The 22,655-nt window shown below is 35.7% G+C and overlaps 2 protein-coding genes across 2 annotated transcripts in view; one reads left to right on the top strand and one right to left on the bottom strand.

The window, feature by feature from the left end:
• Positions 1 to 666: 666 nt before the first annotated feature.
• NAP1L3 (nucleosome assembly protein 1 like 3) lies at positions 667 to 3,498 on the bottom strand. The gene has a single exon (XM_059386286.1). The coding sequence runs from the start codon at positions 3,074 to 3,076 to the stop codon at positions 1,679 to 1,681; it is 1,398 nt and encodes a 465-aa protein (XP_059242269.1). The 5' UTR covers positions 3,077 to 3,498; the 3' UTR covers positions 667 to 1,678.
• Positions 3,499 to 4,434: 936 nt separating this feature from the next.
• FAM133A (family with sequence similarity 133 member A) overlaps positions 4,435 to 22,655 on the top strand; it is a 52,554-nt gene continuing 34,333 nt past the window's right edge. Inside the window, exon 1 of the mRNA XM_059384916.1 lies at positions 4,435 to 4,571. The gene's annotated coding sequence lies outside the window, so the exon portion shown is untranslated. The remainder of the gene's footprint in view (positions 4,572 to 22,655) is intronic.

Here is a 22,655-nt window from a genome sequence, read left to right as displayed (position 1 = left end):
AACAGCAAATGTGAAATAAAATACTACTTTACTCCCACAAACAGTAAGAGACTGTGGACTCTGAGAAACAAACTGAGGGTTTTGGAGGGGAGAGGTGTGGGGGGTTGGGTGAGCCTGGAGGTGGGTATTAAGGAGGGCACATATTGCATGGAGCACTGGGTGTGGTGCATAAACAACAAATTTTGGAACACTGAAAAAAAATTATATTTAAAAAACCTATTTTACTATTTGTTGTGCTTTTGCCTTTCTGCCCTGTGCAAACCTCTCTGGTAAGCTGAGTTTTAAGGAGCCTCAACCCCAAAATCTCAGGATTTCATTACCCTGTAACCAGCTGCAAGGTCTGAAGAGGTGAAAGTCTGTTGCCATCTATTAAAAAAAAAAAAAAAGCCACATCTGGGGGTATATGTCATTTACCCATCCTACTCTTGGAAGTGAAAGCAACAGCTTATACAGATGTCCTTTCTGGGTGAGGTGCTACTTCCCTCTTCCCCCTTCTGCCTATCCCTACTCCCTCCTATCCCTTCCACTCCCCACCCTCCTTCCTTTCCCTTCCTCCCCTACTACTCTCTTTCCCTTCCCTCTCCCTTCCACCCACTCTCCTTCCATCCTCCTTTCCTTCCCCTCTCTCCCCCCTTCTCCTCTCCCTTAGCCTTCCTCCCCTGTTCTCTTTCTCTCCAATCACTCGAATGTATATTATGCAAAGAAGAGCAAAGATCTGGGAAACATATCAGAATGTTAATAATAGTTACATATTCTTTTTAAATTTCCTTTTCTTCAGTATTTTCTACTTTTTCTAGAAGACCCACATTTTTTATAATTTGGAAAAATGTTAGATTTTTATAGCATGATATACTTTATTTGACATTTATTTTAGGATGCAATAGAACAACATAAAGAAATATCAAATGATATAAAGTGATCATCCCAGTGAAAGACAAAATACAACATATTACAAAGAAAATGTGGTTAGTAACTTTAGTTTACAATTACACGGTATAAGATGAAGAAACTTTTAAAAACTACTGTCATATTAACCCTTCAGTGGTAAACAATAACTTTGTTATTATTAATTTATAGACCACTATGTCACACAAATAAATGCCATAATATCATATATGGTCTTGATGGACATTTTTAAATTTATGCTAATTTTTTCAAGCAGCCAAATTTCATGGTTCAGCTGTTCTAGTTAATGTAAGTACTGTATATCTATAGCAAAGTAATGAAGGCACAGCTAGTGCAAGCAGATTTAAACGTTTAGTTTTCTGGGCTGGGAAAAAAAAAACACACTTGTACTGGTATTTCAGGAACTCTTTTTTTTCAAGCCAATATTTGTCTCAATTGACATGACAGTTTTCACAGCTACATTCTAATAGGAACATAACTAAAGGACTTTGCAAAAACAAAACTCTATAGCACCAAAGGAGCATGCTTTAGATAACTGACAGCATTTACGTATTTTGAAGAATATTACACTGCAACAGTCTAGATATTGATACTTGGACACTGAAAGACAATTTTTTAGACTACCAAGAAAATATGAAAACACAGGACTGTAAGGAATGCTAGTGTTGAGGTTATACAGCAGTCCTCCCATCTTGCCTGAGGCTATATAAACCTGCTTCACTGCTACTTGACGTTTTGAGAGGCTTGAAAATTCTTTCAGGCAGCCTCTTTTTTATTTTCGATATTTTCTGTTTCCATAACCTTTACCATCATCATAGGTACCTTTGACTTCTCCTGTATAGTAATAGATTGATTTCAGAATGACGTTATCATGTAAAATTTGACCAATTTCAAAGTCCTCACCCAGGATAGCATCTTCTCGTGGTTCCAGCTTTCCAATCTTAGGAATCTCAGGAGGGCTAAAGAAATTGAAGAATGATGCATTAGGAACCACTCTTGGCTGAATTTCAATTTCACCAGTTGCCATTGTGCGACTCTGGGTGGTTGTCACGGTCACATCCTTTCCGCTTTTCCAATCTATCTTACAGCCTTTGCAATCTTGGATTTCCCATCCCCAAGAGAAGAAGGGATCATCGTGATCTGGTTTTGACTTTATTATATATGTCTTGGTCAGCATCTCATTTCTGAAGTATGGATTGGGTAGAAAATAAAATTCAAACGTGTAGCTTATAGGTTGGCCAGGTTTTGAGAACTTTAGGCTAATATCTGACAAGAATTTCAAAATAGGGGCATCATACTTCTGAATCATGGGCCCGAGCTTGTCAACATTCTTTAAAACAGTCAGCCAGTAGTCAGGAATGCCTTTAGGATCTTCTTTTTTAGGCTTTCCTTTACGAGCTCTTTTAAGATTCGCTCTTTCTTTGGGCCTGACCTCAGGAATTCTTTTAGGAGCCTCTATTCCAGCAGTCTTTGCCTTAGCCTCGGCTTCTTTAGGCTGTTCTTTATCTTCTGCCTTAGGCTCTTCTTTCATTTCAGGCTTTACCCCCAGAAAATCTTTAGACTCTGCATTTTCTTCAGCCTTTGCCTCAGGAATTTCTTTTCGAACCTCTTTTTCTTCAGCGTTCACCTCAGGTTTTTCTTTAAGGTCATCATCTTCTCCGTCACCCTCTAAGGCAGGCATTTCACTAATGTCTTCCTGCACTTCCTCATCACTGCTGAACGCCTCATCCTCTGAATTCCATTCATATTCTTCTTCTGCAGGTTCATATTCTGCATTGATTATTTGAAATCGCCGATCGTACAGAGGCTTATTGAGTTCGGCATATTTTCTTTCGAGATCGTGAACTGCCTCTAAAAACAGGATGTCTACCTTGTCACATTCATCTTGAATATTTCTGAGCGCCTGCACACGATTTCTAACTGCCTGAGGCAGCCGATCTACGAAACTTTTACCCAACGGAGTCCGCCGTGCTCTTCTGGAAGGTTCAGATACCCTCTTCTTTCTATATAAGCGGCTGCGGCTACTGCTGCTGCTGCTGCAACTAGTGCTGCTGCTAGAGCTACTGCTGTCAGATTCTTCCCCAGAATTACTAGCCGAGCTAGCCATCTTCTCTTCAGCAACCCCTTGGGCGGCTGGTTCTGAGACCATGTTAAGATCCGCTTCTGCCATTTTGCAACCCTGGAAACCTCTTAATGTGGTGACTACCACTGAGACCGCGCGCTTGGAGATGGACAGAAAATGACTCACGGATGCTTGGGTAGTGGCGGAGGCCGGGGCTGAGAAGGTTGCAGCCGCGAAGGTAGCAGCCGCGAAGGTAGCAGTAGCGCAGGGCGGGGCTGGGTTAGGCTGGGCTGGGCTGGGCTGGGCTGGGCTGGGCTAGGCTGCCGCGATCGCGCAGAGGTGGAAGCGGCAATGGAGGCTTGGGCGAGAGCGGCGGCGGCAGGGCCTCTCACTGTACCTGCGGCCAACCAACACGTGCCGCAGCCTAATGGCGAAGTGTAAGACCCCAAGATCTCTCCAGACTTTAGATCGCAAGCCCCCACCCCTTGCAGTCAGAACTGCCGTTAATTTAGTTCCCAGTGTGCCCTTAGCTCGCGCCTCATTTGCTGGGCAAGTTTTGATTGACAGTCTCTAAGCCTAATGAAAAACCAAAAGCACCCGCCGCCCTCCAGGCCCCTCCCACCTTCCCAGATGCTCCTTGGTAGCTGAGGCACACACCCTTGTAAGACGTTTATTTCCCCTCAAAATTCTGTCTTTATAGTTATATAATTCAAAAACAAGCTTAGATATGAGGTAAAAATACTAGCCATCGTTCCTAACAAGGGAAGAGGGGTATCTTTCTCCCATCATCTCATCCTGAAATCCCGTTTGGTTTGTCAGAAGCCTTTTGACAAAAATCTGTTTTTAAAAAATTGGATGAAAATACTCCAAATGGCATCATTGGGTAGTGTGACTATGATTTTTCCAAAAAATATCTTTTTCTAAATACCCTTGGGCATGTATTTTTACACTGGAGAAAAAAAAGGGGGAGTCATTTACTGGCAAAGGGGGAAGGGGCTAGAAAGCAGGCATAATGTGTCCACGTATCAGTTTTAATAAGTACTATCTGTGGTGTTTGGCAAGCCTGGTTTATATCCATCTATTGTAGATGGATATACATGTTGGATATAACCCATGTTGCTGTGAGTCAGTTACACCATTTTTGCTATATTTCTCTTTTTAAACTGGCATATAATATATCCCAACCTTGCTACTGACTTGCCACTAGCTGTTCTCAATGCTTGCAAGAACTTTGTAGATGAAATACAAGGGCATTCAAACGTTAGGCAATATTATTTAAAAGCAGACGGTTTGCTCTATATTTCTGAGCAGCGGTTTTCAATTCCATGAACAGCCAGATAGGAGGGGGAATTTGGGCTGACGAAAAGGTGCATCCTCTGTCAGGGTATACTTTACAACGTCATCTGCCACCAATTTTCTTCTAACATTCTAATATTCCAGCCACACTAACGTATGATTTACAAATCCAGTGATATGTGAATAAACTTTTGTAAAATGAAGATTAAAAACAGGCATCTGTTATTTTTATTTACAGGAAACATTTCTGCTACAGAACACCTCCATTGGTACAATCCAAAAGACCAGTGTTTACTTTTCTTTAAAGGTAAGAAATATATTTAGCCCATTTTTATGAATGACAAGAATTACCTATCTGTATTTGGATAAAAATTCACAGGATATATTACAGTCTTTTAAAGACTTAGTTGGAAGATAGCCTGATATTTCTGTGGAAGAAAAAAAAAACACATATTTGGGTGATTTGATATACTAATGTAGAAAATAACCTAATAAATCACATTCAGTGTCTAAATCTGTTCATAGAATACAAGTAGTAAATTAAAATATAAAACATGAATTTATCACTTCAAATGAGTAAAAATATTAAAGTTTAGATTAATCTTTGTGTTACCTGTTTATTATAGAATTTATGCTTTGTCATTTAGTCATATATTTTTAAAAAGTTAAGGAACACTTTTCAATTTTGGAAATAAATTTACTTTTATTATTTCTGATTTTCAAGGTATATAAACATTGGAAAGAAAAAACATAGAAAATTCCAATGATGGTAAAAATACAGAATATTAACAATCAAATGATAGCCATTGCTAGCATTTTGATGAATTTCCTTCTTTTCATATTTTTATTGTCCATTTGAGAATTACCTATTTATATCTTTTGCTTGCTTTTCCACTGAATTAAGAAATAAATTAATCAGTGGTGAAATCTTACAGAAAAATAATTTAAGTCAACTCCTTTAGGAAATACATCTTTCTGACTTATAACATTGGAAAATACATCTTAACTACAGCTTTCATTATAAATTACCTAATTTCAATTTAAATTGCCATCTAAACAATACTTTTCAGGGATTAGTACTTAATCATAATGAAACAATGACGTTTGGCATGAAACAAGGAGAATAAAAACAGAAAAAAACTTGTAAAAAAACCTCAAATACAGATATTAATGAACTATTTTAATTTTTTGGGTGTCCTTTTTCCCAAGCCAAAGACTATAGGTGGCTTCTAACCATAGTGGTCTACTTTTGATGTGTCTGTGCTACCTTAGGTTCTTGTAATGTACTTTCATTTTTGAGGCTTTTCTTGGTCTATTAGTTAACTTAATTTTATTATGGCAATTTCCTAAAAGAACATAAGTGTTTTCTTTATATAACACATTTAATTAATGCATTATATTATATATTTTCTACTGTGAATACTTTTGTAAGCATTCTAGCATATAACATGCTTATTATTCTTCATAAGGCCATCTTTAATTTATTTGCATAGTGATATGTTCTCTGTTTCATTATTTTATGATATTCTTTTTGGGGGTCAAATGTTCATACTTGTACATGAGATGATGCTTAACACAGAATCTATTGGTATATTCAGGCTGACCATGACTCTTAGATATCTGTTTATACCTTCCCTGTTATGAACATATACACAATCCCAACTACTACCAACCCTGTCACACAAACACATATACATAATATGCAATAAGTGCTATAGCATTATCTCTGTTATAGATATTTAAGACGCCAAGCATTGCAATTTCACTTATTTGTGGAGTTACTTTTTTGTTGTTTTAATTATTCATCTAGACAGCTTTTATTGAAAACACAAGTTAATTCTTTTTAAAAAATAATTTTATTTAAGTACAATAGATACAACTGTACATAAAGTACACAATGTGATGTTTTAATAAATCTTTATATTGTGAACTCATCACCCACAGTCAAGATAATGAAAATTTTTGTCACCCCCATCGGTCCACCAAAAAAAAAAAAAAGAAAAATTTTTGTCACCCCCAAAAGTTTCATTATGCCTGCCCTTGTTCCTACCTAGGCAAGTACTGATCTGTTCTCTGTTTCTATAGACTAGTTTGCATTTTCTGGGATGTTATATAAATAAATTGATGACTCACATGCTATGTGTATATTTAACGTTTTAAGAATTAACTGTTTTCCAAAGTGGTTGTACAATTTTGCATTCCTACTAGGAACACCAACACTTGGTATGGTCATTCTTTTTAAATTTAGCCATTTTGATAGGTATGAAGTAGTATCTCATTTTGGTTTTACTTTGCATTTCCCTAATGACTGAGGGTGCATTTAATTATATAATTATATGATTTTTTTGTAGTGACTTACCATCCACATATCTTCTTTGGTGAACTATCTATTCATATTTTGCCCATTTTCCTATAGGGTTCTGGTCTTACTATTGAGTCTTGAGAATTTGTTATATAATGTGGATACATGTCCTTAGCAGATGTAAATTCTGCAAGTATTTTCTCCTAATCTGTGGATTTTCTTTTTATCCTCTTAATAGTGTCTTTCATAGATTTATTTTTCAGAAAAAAGAAGTCTGTAATTTTGATGCATTCCAATTTATCATCTTTGTTTCTTTTATGAACCATGTTTTTGGTGTCATCTCTAAGAAATCTTTGCCTAGCCCAAGATCAAAAACCCAAATCAGGAAGATATTCTTCTATGCTTTTTTGGAAGTTTTATACTTTGAGATTTCACATTTAGATCTGACCTATTTTTGTACCTGGTATAAAATATAGATTGAAATTAGGTATCGAATTGTCCCAGCATTGGGGACATTTCTCTACTGAATTATCTTTGTACCTTCATCAAAAATTAGTTGTCCATATATGTGTTGGCCTCTCTATTCTCTTCTATTGTGTATCTATTTTAATTGCCTAAATTGTAAACATTTCTTAGATATTTTTGGGAGGGAATGAGAAACAAATTGTGAGATAACAGAATTTAATTATAGTGGAGACAGTTAAATAGCTGGATCTTCATCCTTGGCCTTTCATTTTTGCTCTCAGATATCTTAGGAAAAAGGAAAATAATAGCACTGGTAACCTAGAAAACAAATCAAAACAAGAAACACAAATGCTTTTCTGTTTTTGTGGAATAGTCAGTGTGTGGCTATCTACAGCCCAGCCACAGGAGTGGTAGCTAGCATTATTCAGGAGCATAAATAATTCCTTTGTTTTCTCACCTGTGATAAGAGAGACCAGTTTACTAAAATGTACAGAAAGCATTTTCAAGATGTTAGTAAATTATGATTAAAAGACAGAATTGTCATAAATAACTGGTTATTATTTCATATTGTGAGTTTCAAATTTCATATATTGGTTATTATTTCATCCTGCAAGTTTCAAAACAACATTATCTCATTCAATACTCATTCCTAAAATAAAGATACACACAAATGAATAGAATATGGTATATAGCTATAACATTTGAGTTTTAAAGAAAATATTTGTGATTTACATTTCTGGCATGATAGCCTTACTTCATGGTGTTGAAAGGGGCAATTACAGGGCACCTGGTTGGCTCAATCATTAAGCATCTGCCTTCAGCCCAGGTGATGATGCTGGGGTACTGCGATGAGACCTGTATCAGGCTCCCTGCTCAGCAGAAAACCTGCTTCTCCCTCTCTCACTCCCTCTGCTTGTGTTCCATCTTTAGCTGTTCTCTGTCAAATAATAAATAAAGTCTTTTTTTTTTTTAATTTTGAAAAGGCAGTTACAATTAATGCAATGACAGAAAAGGAAAATCAGTTACTAATTTGGGTATTTGTTCTAATGCTAGTTTTAAACTTAAAAATAGCATACATGTTCAAAAATGTAAATCCACATTGCAGAGGAACACTTTTACGAGGGTGTTCAAAAATCTTTTGCCCATGGTACTTATTTGAAGAATTCTTACATTAAAATTCAAATAAACCAAACATTTTTTTTATTACAGATGTGGGGGCATTTTATTTAACTCTTCTAAAAAGGAGTGAAAATTTTAAAGAACTTAAATGGTGACCAGTGTCCATGCATGTGTATATGATTACAGTAACTATTTCTAAATTTTGCATTACATATGGACAATATAGAAAAAGCCCAAATGGATGTTCTTTGCCAAATTTTTTTCAGAATACTAATATATATTTAATTGATTTAGTGCAACATATACATATCCCACAGCTCTTCAGAGTTGATGGCCATTTTTATATCAAACAACATACACACAATTCACAAAACCCTTTCTTAGAGTATAAAAGAGGAGAATCCCAATAATTAACAAGTCTTAGCATTTGATTTCCTTACTAAGACATTATGACCTGATTTTTAGTGTAGGTTCTAGAGTCAGAATTGCTGGGCTTGAATTCTGTTCTTTTCTCTTTGCTAGTTGCATTAGATAGTGGGCAAGCTACCTAACTTTTTTTTCTTTTTTTTTTTTAAAGCATTTATTTATTTGACAGAGTGAGAGAAGGAGAGAGAGCACAAGCAGGGGGTGCTCCAGAGGGAGAAGGGGAAGCAGGCTCCCCGCTCAGCAGGGAATCTGATGCGGGACTGGATCCCAAGACCCTGAGATCATGACCTGAGCCTTAGGCATAGGCTTAACCCACTGAGCCACCCAGGTGCCCCTACCCCACTTTTCTTACCTCTGTTCTCCCTCTCTAAAATGGGGCTAAGAATGGCACATAGAACTAAAATTCAATATTGTTTGCTACTTTTCGTATTATAATAGTACTAGATCTTGATAGTTCTGAGGCCAAATAGCCACTTATCCTGGTTGGCATTATGTGCCTGCAGAATATCTTCTGTTATTTCAAAGGTAAAAAAATAAAAAATCAGCACAACACAAATAAAATTCCAAACCAAGTATTGTTTTAATTTTTATACCATACACAGCCTCCTTTCTTTCTTGAGAACTTTTAAACTTCCTGACAGTCCTAAATTATATAATCTTCTTTATCTCAACCTCAAACATATCTCGTGTTTATTTTTATGCCATTTATTTTTTATTCTATTATAAAGGTTAAGAGTATAAAATTTGTATATAATTAACTACATATATCTAAAAATATAATAAAATAATTCCCAATGTGTTAGTGACTTCTGTTCTTGGTATTAATAACATTTTTTTTACTTTTAATGTGTTCTTTAGACATAAAGTGCTATGCATAGTGACTTAATTTTAAATACCCATCAAATGCCTTAGATTTTTCTTTTTTTCCCTTTTGCTTAGAGTAGTGGTCTCAAGCCTACCTAATAGCTGTGTCAAAGTATTGTCCTTGTTGGAGGTGGAAGGGATTTTAGAGATCCTTTAGTCCAATATCCTTATATAGACTGTGAAACTGAGGCCTTCCCTATTGGATGGACATTCTCTGTGTTTTTAAGTGTTTGTCACTACAAGCAACACATTTACAAACATTATTATGTATTCAAAGTCGTTCTTACCAATGTTAATGATTTTGGCTTAGGGGCAGATTAAAGAGTAAAGAAAGGTCCTCTAATAATGGATAATTATTCTAAGAATTATGTAGTAAGTGCTCATAGTTGTCACTGAATAATAGCTAACTTCATAATTTTCAATGTATCAGACACTGAATCAAGTACTTTACTTTTACTCTTTCATTCTAATGAACACATTGAGGGGTTCATTATTATCCTCATACTATCCTCATATAATATTATCTTCATATCATCCTTAATGTTCTTAATGAGAAAACTAAGATTTTAAGTGAATAACTTGCCCAAGGTCACATGGTTTATAATCAGAAGAGCCCAGACGTAAAACCAGATGGTTTGATTCCAGGTGTTAAATTCTTACTCTGCCATCTTTAGTGAACAAAAATGAATGAACTCTTCAACAGAGACGCTTAATTTGGATTTATTTAAGTGATAACTGCTGCTACTTTTCTGTTCCTCTGGTAGTAGTTGTTTTTATGATGTGAGTACCTTTAGGGGCACTAGTCCTCAAGTTCCTCTGATTTATACATGAGTGTTGTCTTGAACTGACAAAGTATACTAGAACAAGCTAATTTAACAAACAAGACGGTTTTCATTGGTTCTAGCATGCCTAACAGCTTTATTTGTTTAATAAGCAAACACTGGGAGGTGCCAATGTATCCAGTCCATAATTAAATGAAAAACATCCTAGGGAGTTTACCATTTAAGTACCCCTTATGGCAGAGGAACCTGTATTTTGACGAGCCTGAAGGTATGAACTGAAGCTACCCTTCGAAAGCAGGAAACTCTCTTGAAATCTATACATTTTAACTATAAACTTATTTTCAATATTTTATGTATATTTTATGATTTATTGACATTAGTTTTTATGTAAGACAAAATTTCCTGCCCTTTAGTAAAACTGACACCCAGGAAGATGTGTTATGATGATCCAATCCATTTTCATATTTCAGGCAACACCACAGGCTCTGGGGCTGTACTTGCCTAGATTTAAATTCTTTCACGTACTGACCATGTGGCTCTGGAGAAGAAGTCACACATCTCTAATTCTCAGTTTCTTTATCTATAAAAAGAGGGTAATGATAGGAACTGCCCTTTTGGTTGTTATATAAAAATTAAGGGGATTATATAAATTGTTTAGTAGATGCATAAAGGCTCAGTAAGTGTTATTATTATTATACACTTCACAGAGCCACATAGGGATTCCTATCTCAGTTCAATAAGTATGATCCACAGGCAAAGCTAATGACTTTAATCAGCTTAAATTGTGTTCTATATGTACACCATTCCCTTCAACTTAGAAAATAAGTTGAATTTGCCATGTGACACAAAGTTACATTTTATTGTTAAAGTGAGAACTGATATCCTTGGTTTAGTTATTTTCCACTGTGGCAGGATTTTCAATTTAATTGTATAAGCATGTAATAAAGCCTAATGTTTCACTTTCAAGGCAATGATAAGTAACACTTCATTGTTCTTTGAAAAATCTTCCTGAAAACACTTATCATATGCCTTCTATAATCCAAATTTTAGTAATACTCCAGTATTTGGAATCAGACCTGTGTTTATATTATAAGCTGTATTTTTTAATTGTATTATGTTAGTCACCATACAATAAATCATTAGTTTTTGATGTATAAGCTCTATCTTTTACCTTCTGGTGACCTTGGGCAAATTTCTCAACTCCCTTTGCCTGAAGTTCCTCATCTGTAAAATAAAGATAATAGTACCTACCTCCTACAGTCACAATGAGTTTTGAATAATGTAATACAGCTTAGACCATGGTGAGTCTCAGCAAATTCTAAATTTCTTACTAAACTTATCCAAGAACACTTACACAATGGAATATAGTTCTTTAACTCTTCATTTCCTTTAGGGCTATTTACTCAGCCTACCTTACATTTTGTATGTTTTCTGAATTAATGACCTGACTTCCTGATAGTAGAACTGTTCCCACGTGCTGCTGAAGTAGAAATAATTTTTAACCTTTAATTACACCCTCTTTTATATAACAATTGTCTCCTAAATGTGTGTAATATACTGGTATAACTGCTATGTAGCAAATAATATCAGTTTGATTCAATTTTCAGGATTTAAAGAGTTCATGTTTTTGCAGTCAATTTTTAAATAGAAGTATGTCACATATCTTATTAATAGCTAGAGACCATGCAGAGTCTTCTGAAGAAAAATTCTAGAAGATAATGAAGATCTATATTTAATATTAAATTGTTTAACCCCTTCGTTAATTAGCTATTACTCCATAAGACAAGATTTCTAGAAAATAATTATCTGAAACTTGCTTTACAAATAATAGGCATTTAAAGGTAAATATATATCAAACTATCAGGACATCGCCTTTCAATAAACTGCATAGTAAATATTATAAAAATTGCTACTCAAAAATTTCAGTTAAGTAAAATGAATAAGTCCTAAGGATCTATTGTACATTGTACCTGTAGTCAACAATATTTATTAATAGTACACTTAAAGTTTAAGAGGCTAGATATCATGTTGAGTTTTTACCATAGTAAAGTAGGGTGTTATATGCAACTGATGAATTATCAAACACTACATCTGAAACTAATGATGTGTTGGCTAATTGAATTTAAATTAAAAAAGTAAATGATAAGAAGGCTACTCAGAGAACCAGATTAATTTTTGTTTTTGTTATCAGAGCTTTGTTATCTGAATTGAGCTTTGTTATCTGAATTATCAACATGTCACACTTGATTTTCCTTTCTTTTAGTATATTTAAAAAAACAAATTCCTTAATTTCTTAATTATTTGAAACACACTTTTCCTTGGGAAATAATTTTTTTTTAATTTTGGGTTTCTTTTTGTTTTGTTTTGTTTTTCTTGTTTTATTTTTATTTTTAATGTTTTTTTACACAAAAGGCAGTTATTAAGACATTTAAGTGATTGGGAAAATGCCAGAAACCAGAGCTTGAGAACACATCTGCCAAAAGGGCTGGTTCTAAATATGTACAAATGATGTCCATAGTAGAGTGACAGATAAAGAAGGCAGACTGCAAAACAATATCTTCAGTATGATCTCATCCATATAAAAAAGTACATATGAAAAGATTATATATATATATGTGTATATATATATATATATATGGAGTGTGCATGTGTCTATAATTTCATGTTCATTGAAAAATGTCTGAAAATATATGTAACAAATTAATGCAATCAGGTGAAAGGGAAACTTAACTTTTTATTTTCTATTCTTAAGCACAGTTTGAAATTTTAAACAATGAGAATATATTATTTTTTAACTAAAATTTGTAAAGAAAAATTTAAGGCAACAAGGCTTAACATATTTTTTAAAGATTTTATTTGTTTATTTGACAGAGAGAGGAAACATAAGCAGGGGGAGTGGGAGAGGGACAAGCAGATTTCCCACGGAGCAGGGAACCCAATGCAGGGCTTGATCCCAGGATCTCAAGATCATAACCTAAGCTGAAGGCAGACATTAACCGACTGAGCCACCAAGGTACCCCTATGCAAAAGCTTTTTGATTTTGATGTAGTCCTAATAGTTTATTTTTTATTTTGTTTCCCTTACCTGAGGAGAACATATCCATAAATATGTTGCTAAAGCTGACATCCAAGAAATTACTGTCAATATTTTATCTTCAGAGTTCTATGGTTTCATATCTCACATTTAGGTCTTTAATCCCTTTTGAGTTTATTTTTGCGTATGGTGTAAGAAAGTGATCCAGTTTTATTCTTTTGCATGTAACTGGCCAGTTTTCCCAATACAATTTATTGAAGAGACTGTCTTTTCCTCATTATATATTCTTGAATTTTTGTCATACATTAATTGGCCATATAAGTGTGAGTTTATTTATGGGCTTTCCATCCTGTTCCATTGATCTATGTGTCCAGTTTTATACTGTTGCCATATTATTTTGATTATTACACCTGTGTGGTTTATCTTGAAGTCTGAAATTGTGATGCCTCCAACTTTGTTTTTCTTTCTCAAGATTGCTTTGCCTGGGGCGCCTGGGTGGCTCAGTGGGTTAAGCTGCTGCCTTGGGCTCAGGTCATGATCTCAGGGTCCTGGGATCGAGTCCCGCCTCGGGCTCTCTGCTTAGCAGGGAGCCTGCTTCCCTCTCTCTCTCTCTGCCTGCCTCTCCATCTACTTGTGATTTATCCCCGTCAAATAAATAAATAAAATCTTAAAAAAAAAAAAAAGAAAAAGAAACTGTTTTAAAAAAAAGATTGCTTTGCCAACTTAGGCTCTTTTGTGGTTTCATACAAATTTTAGTATTATTTGTTCTGGTTTTGTGAAAGATGTCGTTGGTATTTCAATACAGATTGCATTGAGACTGTAGATTTCTTTTGGTAGTAGGGATATTTTAACAATATTAATGCTCCAAACTATGAGCATGGAGTTTCTTTCCATTTGTTTGTATTGTGCTTAATTTCCTTCATTGTTACTTTATATTTTTCAAAGTACAGGTCTTTTACCTCCATGATTAAGTTTATTCCTAGGGATTTTGTTTTTGGTGCAATTGAAAACGGAGTTGTTTCCTTAATTTCTCTTTCTGCTACTTCATTATTAGGGTATAAAACTCTACTGATTTCTGGATATTAACTTTGTATCCTCCAATTTTACTGAATTCATTCATTACTTCTAGTCTTTTTTTAAGATTTTTTTTTTTTTTTTGACAGTCAGAGATCACAATTAGTCAGAGAGGCAGGCCGGGTGGGGAGCGGGGAAGCAGGCTTCCTGCTGACCAGAGAGCCCAATGATTCCAGGACCCTGAGATCATGACCTGAGCTGAAGGCAGAGGCTTAACACACTGAGCCACCCAGGCGCCCCATGTCTAGTCATTTTTTGATTGAGTCTGTCATCCTTAACTTCTTTCCCATTATGAATGCCTCTTATTTCTTTTTCTTATATGATTGCTGTGACTAAGATTTCCAGTACTAGGTTGAATAAAAGTGGTTAAAGTGGACATTCTTGTCTAGTTCCTGATCTTTAAAGAAAAGCTCTCAGTTTCACCATTGATATTAGCTGTGAGTTTTTATATAAAGCTTTATTATTGCAGTATTTTCCCTCAACACACTTTAATAAGAGTTTTTTTATCGTTATGGGTGTGGTGTTTTGTCAGATGCTTTTTCTGTATCTATTTAGCTGACCATATGATTTTATCCTTTGTTTTGTTGATGTGGTATGTCATGTTGATTGATTTGTGAATATTAAACCATCCTTGCACACCCAGAATAAATCTCACTTGATCATGGTGAATAATCTTTTTAATGTATTGTTGGATTTGATTTGCCAATTTTTTAAGGATTTTTGCATATATGTTTATCTAGCATATTGACCTTAATTTTCTTTTTTAAAATTGTGCATTTATTTGTTTATTATTAATTAATTAATATTATGATAGTCACCATACAATACAACTGTGGTATATGCATGGTTTCGATATAGTGCTGGCCTCATAGAATGTATTTGGAAGGTTTCCTTTCTTTCCATTTTTTGGAATAGTTTAAGGAGGATAGGTATTCACTCTTCTTTATGTGTTAGGTAGAATTTTCCTGTGAAGCCATCTGGCCCTGAAATTTTGTTTGTTGGGAGATTTTTGATTACTGATTAAATTTTTTTTGCTGTTTATCAGTCTTTTAAAGTTTTCTATTCCTATTTCACTTTTGGTAATTTATATGTTACAAGGAATTTATCCATTTCTTCCAGGTTGTCCAATTTATTGGCATAAAATATTTTGTAGTATTCTCTTATAATCCTTTTATTTATGTGATGTCAGTTGTTACGTCTTTCCTCTCATTTCTGATTTTATTTATTTAGGCCCTTTCTATTTTTTGTGGCTGAGTCTGGCTATAGGTTTATTGATTTTTCAATTTTGTTTATTTTTTTCAAAGAACCAGCTCTTGGGTTCATTGTTTTGTTTTGTTTTGTTTTTTTCTTTTTTTCCTTCCTTGTGTTCACCTTGGACTTTGATTGTTCTTCTTCTTTAGGTATAAATTTAGATTATTTATTTGAGCTTTATCTTTTTTTTTTGAGATTTTTTTTTTATCTTTTTTTTTTTTTTTTTTGCATATTTATTTCCTTCTTAGAACTGCTTTTGCTGTGTCCCAGAGTTTTTGGAGCACTGTGTTTTCATTTGCCTCCGTGTTTTTTTTTTTATTATTATTTCTTCTTTGATTATTTATTGGTCCATTGATTGTTTAGTGTCATTTTTTTTCCATTTTTTTCTTGTGATTTATATTTAGCTTAATACTATTATGGTTAGAAAAGATTCATGGTATGATATCAATAGTCCTATTTTTATTGAGGTTTGTCTTGTGACTAACATGTTATCTATTCTGGAAAATGATCCCTGTACATTTAAAAAGAATGTGTAGTTTGTTGTATTGGGATGGAATGTTCTGTATATATCTGTTATGTACATCTTTTCTAATGTTTCATTCAAAGCCACTGCCTACTTTTTGAGTTTCTGCTTGGGTGATTTATCCATTGATGTAGAGTGTTAAAATCCCCTACTATTATTGTATTACCATCGGATTCTCTCTGTTAATATTTGTTTTATGTGTGTAGGTGCTCCAATGTTGGGTTCATAGATATTTACAATTTTTCTATCCTCTATTTGGATTGATTCTTTCATTTATATATTGTTCTTCTTTCTCTCTTAGTGTTATTTTAAGTCAGTTTTGTCTGATCTAAATATTGCTACTCCAGCTTTATTTTTATCTTTGGCTTCCATTAGCATGGTAAATAGCTTTCCATTCTTTCATTTTTAGTCTGTCTGTGTCTTTAGGTCTGAGGTGAGTCTGTTGTAGGCAGCACACAGATGGGTCTTGCTTTTTTATTCACTTTGTCATCCTATGTCTTTTGATTGGAGCATTTGGGGTATTTACTTTTAAAATAATTATTAATTTGTTATTTGTGTTCTGGTTGTTTCATAGTTCTACTGTATTCATTTTCTTCTCTTACTCTCTTTGTGATTAATGAGTTTCTGTAGTGTTATGTTTGACTTTTTTCTCATTTTTTTGTGCATGTACTATAGGTTTTGGGTTTGTTGCTTGCATGAGATTCATAACAACTTCCTAAGTATATAACTGTGTATATTAATTTAATGGTCATGTAACTTCAAACACATTTTTTAAAAAAGTTCCTTTCTTGCTCCCTCCTCCAATTTTATGTATAGGCTATATTTTTTATTATTTACATACAATTAATTAACATATAGTGTATTTTTAGTTTCAGAAGTAGAATTCGGTGATTGATCAGTTGTATATAACACCCAGCGCTCATTCATCACATGCCCTCCTTAATGCCTAGTACCTTTTTATCCCATCCCCCACCTCCTTCCCTTCCAGCAATCCTCAGTTTCTTTCCTATGGTTAAGAGCCTCTTTGGATTGTCTCCCTCTCTGATTTTGTCTTGTTTTATTTTTTTTCCTCCCTTCCTCTATGCTCCTCTGTGTTATTTCTTAAATTCCACATATGAGTGAAATCATATGATAATTGTCTTTCTCTGATTGACTTATTTCACTTAGCATAATACACTCTAGTTCTATCTACATTGTTAGAAATGGCAAGATTTCATTTTTTATGGTTGACTAATATTCCTATGTGCAAGTGTGTGTGTGTGTGTGTGTGTGTGTGTGTGTGTACCAACTCTTCTTTATCCATCTATCAGTAGACATCTGGGCTCTTTCCATAGTTTGGCTATTATAGACATTGTTGCTATAAACATTGGGATATAGGATACAGGTACAAATCACTACATTTGGATCTTTGGGGTAAATACCTAGTAGGGCAGGATAGCTCTACTTTTAACTTTTTGAAGAGCCTCCATATTGTTTTCCAGAGTAGCTCTACCAGCTTGCATTCCCACCTGCAGTGTATGAGGGCTCCTCTTTCTCTACATCCTCCCCAACATATTGTTTCCTGACTTGTTAATTTTAGTCATTCTGACTGGTATGAGGTGTTACCTCATTGTGATTTTGATTTGTGTTTTTCTGATGCTGAGTGATGTTGAGAATTTTTTCATGTGTCTGTTGGTCATTTGTGTCTTTTTTTGGAGAAATGTCTGTTCATATCTTTTGCCCATTTCTTGACTGGATTATTTGTTCTTTGGGTGTTGAGTTTGGTAATTTCTTTATAAATTTTGGATACTAGCCCTTTATTTGATAAGACATTTGCAAATACCTTCTCCCATTCTGTCCGTTGTCTTTTGATTTTGTCAACTCTTTCTTTTGTCTACAAAAACTTTTCATCTTGATGAAATCCCAATGGTTCATTTTTGCCTTTGTTTCCCATCCTTTTGGAGATATGTCTAGCCAGAAGTTGCTGTGGTTGAGGTCAAAGAGATTGCTCCCTGTTTCTCTTCAAGGATTTTGATGGATTTCTTCCTCACATTTAAGTCTTTCATCAATTTTGAGTTTATTCTTGTGTATTGTGTAAGAAAGTGATCCACTCCCATTCTTCTGCATGTGGCTGTCACATGCACCAATTTTCCCAGCACCATTTATTAAAGAGACTGTCTTTTTTCCATTGGATATTCTTTCTATATTTGTTGAAGATTAGTTGAGCATAGAGTTGAGAGTCCATTTCTGGGGTCTCTACTCTGTTACATTGATCTATGTGTCTGTTTTTTTGTGCCAGGACCATACCATCTCAATGATTACAGCGTTGTACTATAGCTTCAAGTCTAGAATTCTGATACCACCAACTTTAATTTTCTTTTTCAACATTCCTTTGGCTATTTAGGCTTTTTATTTTATTCCATACAAATTTTAGGATTATTTCTTCTAACTCCATAAAAATGTTGACTTATTTTGATAGAGATTGCTTTGAATGTGTAGATTGCTTTGGGTAATATAGACATTTTAACAATATTTGTTCTTCCAATCCAATGAGCATGGAACATTTTTCCATTTCTTTGTGTCTTTCTCAATTTCTTTCTTGAGTGTTCTATAGTTTTCAGAGTACAGATGTTTTACCTCTTTGGTTAGGTTTATTCTTAGGTATTTTATGGCTTTCAATTTAATTATAAATGGTATTGATTCCTTGATTTTTCTTTCTACTGCTTCACTATTGGTGTATATAAATGTAATAGATTTCTGTAAATTGATTTTATATCTTGCACTTCTTTAGTCCTGCTGCTTTTAGAATTTTTTCTTTATCATTGTATTTTGCCAATTTAACTATGATTTAACTATGTCTTGGCATTGGCCTCTTTTTGTTGATTTCAATGGGAGTTCTTTGTGCCTCCTGGATTTGCATATCTCTTTCCTTCCATAGATTAGGCAAGTTTTTGGCTATTATATCCTCAAATAAACTTCTGCCTCTTTTTTCTCTCTTCTTCTGGAACTCCTATGATAGGAATGTTATGTTTGATGGACTTACTAAGTTCCCTACATCTATTCTCCTGTTGCATAATTCTTTTTCTCTTTTGTTCAACATCATTATTTTCCATTATTCTATCTTTTATATCACTATGTTCCTCTGTTTATTCCATCCTTGTGGTCATTCTGCTGCTGTATTTTTGGCTACTCTTTTCCTCAGGTCATTTGTCTGCAGAGTTTCTCCTTGTCTGCAGTGGGCAGTGTTTGGACCTTGGCTAGAGTATGGCCAGTTTTATCTAGTTGTTTCCTGGTCTGCTTGTTAAGCGAGACCTGATGCTACTTCCACTAGGACTGATGTCCTGCAGAACTCTCTGTCTGGGAGACAAAGTGCATCCAGTGGTTTCTACTGTCTTCTAGCAAAAGGGCCCATTGCATTGGGACTCAGGCACACTTGCCTGAAAAAAGCAGTACCAGCAAAGTACAGGAGGGCCAGACTTGGTGTAAGCAGGTTAGGCAAGTGTAGGCTCTGTACCACTACCTAAATCAAGTATAGGCTGTACCACTTACTATACCTGGTATATGCTGTGTGTGGGGGGGGTGGGGGGTGGAAATGGTGTCAGCCAGTTCCTTTGTCCCCAGAGAGTGGTCTCTGTGGCTAAAGCTCTCAGGTAAGCACTCCCAGAGGAGTGAATAATTTCCCCTTATATGACTCAAGCATTTTTCAGATCTCTGTTTTTAAGCTGTCTCCAGGTTGCTTGTCTGCCTGGAGCAATGCATCACACTTTGGCCTCTATCCCACCCAAGCCTGCTGCCTTTTAAAACTCCAAACCTTAGAGTCATCCTGTGGTAGAGGCCTGCTCTGGTCTTCTAGGAGAGGGTCTTGCTGCACTGGGATGGATGCAGGTTTGACAGAGATAGGTAGTCATGCCAGAATGCAGGGGCATGGGATTTGAAGCAAGCAGGCTAAACAACCAATGTCAGTATGAGAACCCTCAGCAGGTATGTCTGTTGCTTATACTGAGTGGTAAGGGAGCAAAATGGCTCCCCCAGCTCTTTTGTCCCTGGAGAGGCATCTCGGTGAATACCACCTATCACAGAAGTACTCTAAGAAGAGGGAAGAATCTCTCCCCAGTGCACCATAGGATCCTCCAATCTCACTGTGTGCCATGGGGTTGTTTGCCTGCCTTCTCTCCAGTGTCCTCAGTTCTCTATCCCAGCCAAGTCCACAGACCTTTAAAACTCCAGTGTTAGAGCCCTGCCGGTTGCAAAAACTCACAAGAAATCAGACCCTGTCATTTCTCCAACCAATGGCTTTAGGGAATTGTTCTCCTTGTGTGTTTTCCTCTGGGCTCCTCTCTCTCCTGCCTTTCTCTGCAACCAGGGCTCCCTTCCCTCCACAGACCTGCAATGACATTTCTCCTCCAAACCACATCATTGTACTTCCTACCTTCCTTGATGCAGCCTCTTCTCTCTCTCTAGTTGTGGAGTTTGTTCTGTCAGTCCTCAGGTTTATTTCTTAAGTATTCAGAATGATTTGGTAGTTATCTAGTTGTGTTTGAGGTAGCAGATGAGCCTAGGATCCTCCTACTATGCTGGCACCTTAGCTTTTCTGTATATGTTTAATACCACAGGAAATAATAGATGAATAAATAGTTATTGCTACCCTAATGAAATTCTCCATGTAGTATCAGAGTCTAAACTAATCGAAGTATAAAATAGACAGCCAAATGTGTGTCTCTTTTGAGCTCCAGGTGCATATAATCAACTGTCGATTCAAAATCTCTATTTGGATATCTAGCAGGCCTCTCAAAATTAACATGTGCAAAAGTGAATTTGCTCCCCATCTTTTGCCACTTATTCTCTTTTAGTGAGGCCCATCACAATAAATGGTACCTCTCTCTACCAAGTTCTAGATATTTGGTAGTCGTCTTTGATTCCTTTTTCTCCCTCACCTCATATCTAATCAGTTCCTGAGTCTTCTTAGTTCTACCTCCAAAATAGTATCTCTTAATTTCCCATTTTTCTCCTACTTTGGTTCCAACATCCTAGTCCAGACCATCATTATCTAGTACCACTACTGCATTCAAAACTGTCATACCTAGACTACTGCCTAACTCATCACCCTACATTCCTTTTTAGCCCACTAATATTACTTATTTATACAAGAGACAAAATGATCTTTTATTTATTTTTTAAGATTATATTTACTTATTTGACAGAGAAAGACACAACACAGCAAGAGAGGGAACACACGCAGGGGGAGTGGGAGAGGGAGAAGCAGCCTTCCCACCAAGCAGGGAGCCCAATGTGGGGCTCCATCCTGGGATGGGACCTGAGCCAAAGGCAGACGCTTAACAACTGAGCCACCCAGATGCCCCTAACATGGTCTTTTAAAGATGAAAGTATGATCACATCATTTCCCTGTTTAAAATTTTCAGTGATGGGATGCCTGGGTGGCTCAGTTGGTTAAGCATCTTCCCTTGGCTCAGGTCATGACCCCAGGACCTGGGATCAAGTCCCATACTAGGCTCCTTGCTCAGCAGGGAGTCTGCTTCTCTCTCTGCCTCCCTTTCCCCCTGATTGCGCTCTCTCTCTCTCTCTCTCTTTGACAAATAAATAAATAAAATCTAAAACAAAAAAAATTAAAATTTTCAATGGCTCCCCACTTGGCATACAATATGCTCAGTTAAGGGTATAATTTAAGAGCCATGGCATTCTAGCCCCAACTTAGTCCAAGTAAACATCATCTTTCTCACTGGATTAACATTTCTTTTACATCCCATTTTACTTACCTCCTGTCTATTATTCATGTGATAGAATGATTTTTCTATATGTCTTTCTCCTTTATTCTAAACTCTTCCCATGGCCTTGTGGAGGAAGTTCAGAATCTTTAATATTGCCCACAAGATCCTTTATGATCATGCTCCTGCCCATTTCTCCATCATCATCCCATGCCACCATAATCATTGATCATTACCCTCCTGTCATATTGTCCTAATGTTTCTTTTTTTTTTTAAGATTTTATTTATTTATTTGAAAGAGAGAGATCCCAAGTAGGCAGAGAGGCAGGCAGAGAGAGAGAGGAGGAAGCAGGCTCCCTGCTGAGCAGAGAGCCCGATGCGGGACTCGATCCCAGGACCCTGAGATCATGACCTGAGCCGAAGGCAGCGGCTTAACCCACTGAGCCACCCAGGCGCCCCTGTCCTGATGTTTCTTGAAGGAAGCAAACTAATTCCTATTTCAGTACCTTCATATGTGTTTTTCTTTCTGTCTTGAACAGGACCCTATCCACTCTACCTGGCTGAAGGCTGCTCATCTTTCAGGTCTTATTTTAAGTCCTACTTTCAAAGAGAGATCTTCCCTGAACCTATAGACTAAGTATTGGTTATGTGCCTCAAACTCTGTGCATTTTCTTTGTAGAATCATTCTAGTTTTCATTATGTTGTTATTTGTGGGTTATTTATTTACTATTAGCATTTCTTTTTTTTAATATAATTTTTTATTTTTTATAAACATATATTTTTATCCCCAGGGGTACAGGTCTGTGAATCACCAGGTTTACACACTTCACAGCACTCACCAAAGCACATA

Source organism: Mustela nigripes, chromosome X (genome assembly GCF_022355385.1).
Source record: "Mustela nigripes isolate SB6536 chromosome X, MUSNIG.SB6536, whole genome shotgun sequence".
Classification (NCBI taxonomy): Eukaryota; Metazoa; Chordata; class Mammalia; order Carnivora; family Mustelidae; genus Mustela; species Mustela nigripes.
This window is presented reverse-complemented; position numbering and strand designations above follow the sequence as displayed.